The following is a 7939-nucleotide window of genomic DNA, read 5'->3' as shown; positions in this document are numbered from 1 at the left end:
CTAAGGCCCGGCTCCACCCCGGCCCAGGGCCTTCCACAGGGCCTCCTTGAACTCCTTGTTCCTCAGGCAGTAGATCAAGGGGTTCAAGATGGGCGTCAGGACCGTGTACAGAACAGAGATGAGCTTGTTGGAGCTCCGGGTGTCGATGGCCTGGGGACGGACGTACATGAAAAGCAAGGCCGTGTAGAAGATGGTGACCACGGTGAGGTGGGAGGCACAGGTGGAGAAGGCCCTCCAACGGCCCGTGGCTGAGGGGATGCGCAGGACGGCCAGCGAGATGTGCCCGTAGGAGAGGATGGTGGCCAGGAGTGGGAACACCAGGATGAGGAAGGCCAGGATGAAGTCCACCAGCTCTGCAGTGGAGAAGTCTGTGCAGGCCAGCTTGAGGATGGGCGAGATGTCACAGAAGAAGTGGTTCAGGACGTTGGAGCCACAGAAGGTGGCGCTGGAGATGAAGTAGACCTTGATCACAGAGATGGTGAAGCCACTGGCAAAGGAGAAGGCCACCAGCTGGACACACAGCCCCGTGGTCATGATGACTTGGTAGCGCAGTGGGTGGCAGATGGCCACGTAGCGGTCATAGGCCATGGAGGCCAGGAGCACACACTCGGTGCACACCAGGGAGCTGAAGAAGTAGAGCTGAGTCATGCACCCCACGAAGGAGATGTGCTTCCGCTGCAGGAGGAAGCCGTCCAGCATCTTGGGGATGATGTCGCACACGTACCAGATCTCCAAGGTTGACATGATGCCCAGAAAGTAGTACATGGGCCTGTGGAGGGAGGCGCTGCTCCAGACGGTGAGGATGATGGCCAGGTTCTCCACCAGGACAAAGAGGTAGGTGAGCAGGAAGAGGAGGAAGAGCACGTACTGCAGCCTGGGGGCCGTGGGGAAGCCCAGCAGGATGAAGGTGCCCACCTTGGTGGCGTTCTCGCCCCTCATCCTCTCCACCTGCAAAAGAGCAAGAGGAAGCACGGCAGGTGGAAGGGCAGCAGAAGGGGACAGAACCAGGCCTGGGATGGGACCCTGGCCCTTGCCGGAACAGGGCAGGAGAAAAACAATCTCCAAGGTGAGCACTGAGGTCCCAGGTCACTCTAAGACGGGGCCCTGGAAAGTCCTGCCCACTCCTGCCCAACAAGTGCCTCACCCAAGGCCTCTGTGGCCATAAGGACCTCCACAGCTCCCCGCAGGGTTGCTGATCCAGGCAACGGTCGTGACTGCCAGGCCCTCTGGGCTCAGCGTCAGGTGTCTCCCCGTTCTGCCGGGTGGCGGAGCTGGCTTCCAGCTCTGGCCAGACACCAGTTGGCTGGTTCAGAATTGATTTTATCAAGGATGTGAGGCCAGTAGGGCCTCTGGAAAGGTGGGGGACAGGTGCTAAGCAGCTGGACCCCACCCCCAGACTCTCCCTGGGTGCAGTACTCAGGAAAATAGGAAGGTGGCCAAGTCCCTGGCTCTGTGCACCAGAGGGGACATCACAAAGGAGGGGGCACAGCCAGGTTCTGGAAGAGAGAAAGCTGACACAGAGGGATGTCCAGGGCAGGAGAGTGGAGGAGGCCCAGGACTTTCTCCAGAGGCCACAGCTGAGGTGGCATCCTGCACCCTGCACAGGCTGCGTGGAAGGGTGTGGGTGAGAGGCGGGCTGGGAGCCGGGTGGCAGAGCTGGCTTCCAGAGCAGGGAAGAGGCGTCCAGGCAGAGCTGTGAGCCCAGTTCTCTGGATGAGGATGCCCAGCTGTTACCACCTGTGTGTTTGGACCCCTGGCTCCTCCTCCCAGCCTCGCTGCAGCCCTGGGGGACCAGGCTCCCTTCAGAGGGGGAGTGTGAGGCTCCACGGGGAAGGTTTAGGGACTCATCCCCAGCGGTGGCTACCGCAGGACACAAACCTGGGTCTTCTAATGCCAAGGCTGCCACTCTCCTGATGAAATACCGACAACAGAAGGACTGAGCCCATTGGGTGCTGGCTGGAGACGGGGATTGTGAGACAGGTAGATACAGTGGCAGGGAACCCCAGCGCTCTAGCAGGCTCTAAGAACAGACGGTCACAACCTCAGTAGGCGAGAATTCGTTCTGAAAGACGGATTTAACCAACCTGAATGTTTGCATTAACAAGCCACCTGGCTGAGGAGGTTTGTGACAGCCGTGCTCTGGAATGCCATACAGACATGGAGCTGTGGAGCTCGGCTGGCCACTCCGACACAGTGCCGACACACTGGGAAGCCACCTAAAGGAGGAGTCCCCGGGCTCAGTGCTTCCGTCTCAGTGCGCTTGCCCCTGCTGCTTTGGGCCTGTGGCGGCCCAGCACCCCGTGTACAGAGCACACTGCCATACACAGTGTGCCAGAGGACACCGCTCCCGTCACGGAGGCCGGAAAACAGAGAGGAAGGGGCTGGGGTCCTCATAGCCCTGTGAGACATGGGCCCAACTCCTAAAGGCCGGGAGGAGGGTGGGGGCCCTGTGTGGGGGCCAGGAGGAGAACAGAAGACCACAGAGGAGCTCTGCAGAGGGACAGGTCACAAGGCCTGAGTGTCCTGTCTCCTGGAGCTCTCCTGTGTGAGGGCAACAGGGAGGGCAGACCACCCACTCCGAAGGAGGGCCTGCGAGCCCACCCTCAACAGGGAGCTCAAGCAACGCACCGGAACCGAGATGCAGGGCGGTCCCCAGCCCAGGACGGCAGCAGAAGGACCGCAGGGACGGGAAAGGAACCTTCCCTCAGGGCCCCATGGTGGCTGCACAACCAGGTGCACATGTCAGTCCTCGTATGGAGCAGACCCCGTGGAGAGGGACACTTACCTGGGGAAAAAGAAGCTGCTTTTAAACACAGGAGGAAGAACCGAGCAGGGGCTGAGATTGTAAAAGGCAATATGTGTTTTCCTCATTTCCACAGGAGGAAATCAAGACTGCATTTTACCCCTGGAGTTCATCATTAGAGTGCTACAAGTTGTTGAAAACTTCACAGGTGATAGTATTTAAGACGACAGGGATCCTCTCAGTATTAAAAGAACGTAGGATTTTTAAAAACAAGAAAACATATAAAAACATGTACAACAATGACTGTAATAAGGAAAACACAACGAGGCAATAAATGTAAATAGGGTAAACTTACTCGGCAAAAGGAAGGGACTCCCACCTTTTGAAATCAGAATCTACCACAACATCTGCAAGACCCAGAGCCAGAACTTGAGCTGCAGTGGAGGTTCACAGAGTAAACAAATGAAGTTGCTGCCAATCAGGGCACAGAGGGGCTTCTTTCTTCTGGGTCCTTAATTAATCTATTCATTATTATTTTTAGTGGACAAAGTCAGGGAGTACTTTTGTTTAAACTACATCACAAATTTAGAGTGGATTTTCTAGTTGTTATTCAAGATAATAAAATTTTCACTTAGCTCAAAAAACCCCCAAATGAACAGCATGATTTCATAATTAATATCTAATTAAGTAAAAATCCAAGGTCTCAAAAGATGAGTTTTGTTTATATAGATTTCAGTGAATAATTTGACTTCAACATTGAATCAGCCAAGACCAGACTTGGTATTGGCAGAACTAGGCGTAAATGAGGGAATAACAGCCAACTTTGAGACACATCTGACACTACATCTCTCGGGTCAAAGTAGATAAAGATGTAATATCAATAATACCACTTACAAGGCTGGTTTGAAGGCTACTAAACTCAGTACCCTCAAAAAAACACCTTCTTTATAATGGGAGAAAAAAATTCAGTGCCTCCAAACAGTTCAGCGTGTCTTTAAGTGGAGATCATGAACTCCCGTCTTCTCCCACACAGGGGCTGACAGCTGAAGCCGGCTCAGGCCAGAGACCACAGGCTCCCAGCCACACAGAAGGGAGGCACCCCTCCCCGCAGAGCAGCAGCCCAGACCCCGAGAGCTGCATGGTGCAGTCTCCACTCCCCATGCTTCATGGCTTAGCCAGAAAGAAGGAGGCAACGAGTTCCCCTCCGAAAGCCAGAAAAACCTCAAGGCAAATGTGAGGAAGGTAGAAGGGAAAATAAAATCCACTTTCCTTACTTAGGAAAAGCAGTGAGCCGCGGGGCAGCAGCGATGGGCTGGTGGGGAGGACACTGAGATGGACGCCTCGCTAGCTGAGTGGACAGTGCAGTAAAGCCCAGATTCAGTGGAGAAGACACACTGCAGGTGGACAGGTCAAGGTACAGGATTGGCCACCGGATAGCACCCGAGGTCCCGACAGTGGTCCTCCTAGAGCCACTCAGTGGGGACATGAAGTGACACTGGGGAAGGAGGGCCCCAGGCAGCAGGAGACTACCCACATGAGCCCGTCAGGACAGGAGTCAGCAGCTCAGTAGGGGACACTTTCTGAGGAAACGGACACCAGGGAGCTCCGCAGGCATGAGGGGCTAGAACTGCTCCAGTGGCTCAGAGAGCAGACAGCCCAAGGCTTCCCGGCCGGCGGGCCCCCTGGGGCGGGCCTGGACTGTTCTGCTGTGTGGAGGCCCTGGGTGCTGGGCTCCTAACACAGAGCCTCCCTGGGATGCCAGGGGAAGTGCGCACATGTGATCCTAACATGTCACCTGGCCACGAGACTCAAGAGCCCAGCCCTATGGCACCTTCAGAGAACTCAGGCCTCCCGCTCTCTGGGCCAGGCTACCTCGGGGCTGGCCCACTTACCACAGTGATCACCTCGCGAGTCCCACGGACACCCAAAGCCTCCGTTAAAAACGACCCCCTTTTATAAAACACTTGTCACCCCCAAGGAAGTGGGTGGCGATCTTTCAGGGAACGTGGTCTTCCGTGTCCCCCATCAGCCCTCGGCATCTCCGTAGCCAAGTGCCAGAACCACCCATCCCTCCAGGGTCAGGTGTGGGGGCTCCTGTGACTGCTAAGTGACCTGCCCACCACAGAGAGGCACAAAGAGGTGGACAGGTGGCCCTCATTTCCAGAGGGTGTGGCCATTAACCTAGAAAACCCACAGCACGTCCTGACTGAGGGGCTCTGAACAGATATAATGAAAACGAAGTTTCGTGCAGTGACCCACAGTCAGGACCCTCCTGCAGGAGAGCAGAGTCGTGAAGACTGGATCCCAGCCCCGCAGGTCCAACTCCCGCCTGATGGAAGCTCCTGACTGTACTTTTCTTGAAACAAGATAGAGTGATTGTCACAGTCACCTAGAAGCAGGGCTGAAGGGAACAAGACGGCTCGGGAGAAAGAAGAGGAGGTTCGCAGAGAAGCCTCGCTGGTCGGGGTCAGAGAGAGAAAGTACCACAAACCAAAAGTGATTTTAATGGAGTAAATATTTAAAATAACAACACCGCCACCAAGAGCCCCCAACACTCCCCAGGACACGCCCAGAAGTGGACAGGGGTGTCGGGAGGCTTCTGCCTCCCTGGGGTTGGGTGCAGCGGGGGCCAGGTTGGGTGCTGGTGGACAGAGAGGAAGGGCAGGAGCCAGGCCAGGTCTACACGCAGAGGCCTCGGGGGAGAGCCATGGCAGCCAGGCCCCCCCAGGAGGCCCGTCAGATGCCACAGTGGGCAGGGGTCAGCATTTACCCACCTGCCCAAGCTGTGTGGCCATCCCGGTCAGGCAGCCAGGCTGAGTCAGGAGGAAAGCTCAGCCCCTGACCTCCATGTAGCAGGGGAAGAGGGCAGAAGGGACAGTGCTCAGGGCAGCAGCGGGCGCTGTTCAGAACATAAAAGGCGGAAAGCAGGTGGGAGAGGGGCCGCTGCTGCGTCTGGACAGTGAGGTGACCCTTGGGTGAAGTCTGAAGGAGGTGACAGGGGACACAGGGAGGTGTAGGGAGAAGGGCATATGAAGACCACAGGTCTGGAGGACAGCAGGGGCCAGCCTGGCTGGAGTGGGAGGGCCACGGAGCAGGACGTGCAGCCACAGGAAGCAGGGCACTGGGCACCCCAGGGGTGAAGACCTTGGCTCTCGCTCTGACCCACGTCGACCCCAGATGGGCCAGAAGGAGCCAGTAGGAAGCTGCTGGTGTCACCCAGGAGGAGGGGGACAGGCCACGGGACTGGGTCCTGACATGTCCTAAAGGTCTCAGTGACATGTGGCCAACTCCCTGAGAAGTAAATCTCCATGACGGCAGGACATGGGTGAGACTGGCCGAGCACAGCGTCAGGACCAAGGGGACAAGGACAGAGGTGGAGAAGTTCCCCTCTGGGGCCAGCAGGGAGGGGCTTGACGGGATGGTCCAAGGCAGAGGCCATCCCTGGAGGGTGGTCCAGGTCAGGCGCAGGTGGGGCTCTGCCGAGAAGAGAGGGCTCAGGCTCCATGAGGTCAGGGACACAGGACTGAAGGGAGCCATTGGTGACCTCAGTGAGGACACCGACCAGAGAGACCTGGGACAGAACTGCACTTCAGGGGAGAGAGCAGTAGGTAGGACAGGTGACACGGAGCCGCAGGAGCGGGCACTCAGATGGACGCGGTGACCGCACTGGAGTCTCTGGGTATCTCCCTGGCCCAGGAGGCTGCCCACTCTGTTTTTCTGCTGCCTCGCAGGGTGGCTAGACAATGTATCTGGAAGCTTCTGACCTCGGTGCCGTCGCAAGCACCATGGAAAGCGTACAGGGCAAGGGTCCCGAGTTTTGCAGCCATGAGAGACTTGCAGAATGTGCTCTAGGGGTCAGTTCCCAGCAGCTGCCTGGTGAACGCGCCAGCCCCGGGCCCCTACCCTGGGGAAGAACCTGACGGGAGGGGTGGCCACAGGAGGCTTGGAAGTGGGGGCTTTGGAAACAGACTGTCCCCTGCCCATCACACTCCATCTCTCCCAGAAAGTCCTGTGCACTGCCTGGAGTGCCACCTGGCCTGAGGGTGGAGGGGTCTCTGCAGAGCTGCTGGACAGAGGTGGTCTCTGCCTGGACTGCTGGCAGGCTGAGCTGGGGTTCTCAGCACAGGCAGGCCACAGAGACCTGAGGGAGTCAGCGCAGGAGCTGGCCAGGCCCAGGATGGGTCAGGAGGCTGTCCTGCTTCGAAGGTCCCTGTTGGGGTCCTTCAGCCCTCGTGGTGTTGGGGGGCTGTTCTCAGTGCTCCTTCGTGTCCTGTGCATTTCCTGCCCTCAAACTGCCCAGTGGGAGAGAGGGCACAGGGTCACTTTTGGTCTTGCCAGAGATGGGACAGTCAGGGTAGTGGCGCCCCTTTGGCACCTCCTCCTCCACCAAAGAGTCATAATTAAGCTACTCCAGAGACCCTCACCATGATTGTTTTTATTAATAGAATATCAGCAAAAATGTCTGCAAAGAGCTCAGTGTGGCTTGACACTTCCTGTTTTCTCTAGGGTCTGAGTTCTCTGTCTTGCAAAAGCTGAATTTGCCCACAACCTTGATGACGCACAAGAATTGTCACTTCTGTTCCTGTGGCAAAGACTTGTGGGACCTCTGTCTAGCCTAAAAATATGGGACAAAGAGTGATCATTGGGCTGGGCTGTGGCTCAGCGGTAGAGCGCGCGCCTGGCATGTGCGGGGCTCTGGGTTTGATCCTCAGCACTGCATAAAAGTGAATAAACAAAATTAAGATATTTGTCCATCTACAACTAAAAAAAAAGTCCTTGATACTTACCCAATGACATGTACCACCCGCGCTGTGAGGACTGAGGGATTTCCAGACTCAAGCTCCAGAGACTTTTTAGGGGAGAGCCACTCTGGACCTGCTTCCTGCTAGTCCTCGGTGTCCACCCTGTAGGACAGATGGTCCCCATCAGCAGAGGGCTGAGGAGCGGGAGGGAGCAGGGGTGCGAGCAGGAAGGGGCGAGCCGGAGGAGGCCAGGTGGTCCTCCCGAGACCAGGGCTCTGTTCTTGTCCACTGACTCCCCGGCAGCAGGCCCTGCCCACAGTCCTGCCTGCTCGGGCAGCCAAGGGGGCTGGCATGCTGGCACTGGGCATGGGAAAGGTGGCCTTCCTGACAGGTCCCTGCGAGCTTCCTGCAACAGTCTGCAGGCAGGAGAGAAGGGGGCGAGTGGGGGACAGGG

At 57.1% G+C, this 7939-nt stretch overlaps 1 protein-coding gene across 1 annotated transcript; it reads right to left on the bottom strand.

Moving 5' to 3' along the window:
• LOC143407225 (olfactory receptor 6B3) lies at window positions 1–939 on the bottom strand. Its single transcript, XM_076866373.1, has one exon. It carries the CDS (start codon window positions 937–939, stop codon window positions 1–3), a length of 939 nt encoding a protein of 312 aa, XP_076722488.1.
• Window positions 940–7939: the final 7000 nt, after the last annotated feature.

The sequence above is a fragment of the Callospermophilus lateralis genome, chromosome 9, assembly GCF_048772815.1.
Source record: "Callospermophilus lateralis isolate mCalLat2 chromosome 9, mCalLat2.hap1, whole genome shotgun sequence".
Classification (NCBI taxonomy): Eukaryota; Metazoa; Chordata; class Mammalia; order Rodentia; family Sciuridae; genus Callospermophilus; species Callospermophilus lateralis.
This window is presented reverse-complemented; position numbering and strand designations above follow the sequence as displayed.

Excerpts from the sequence above, each read along its gene's own strand:
- LOC143407225 (XM_076866373.1), bottom strand. The coding sequence starts at position 939 with ATGAGGGGCGAGAACGCCACCAAGGTGGGCACCTTCATCCTGCTGGGC.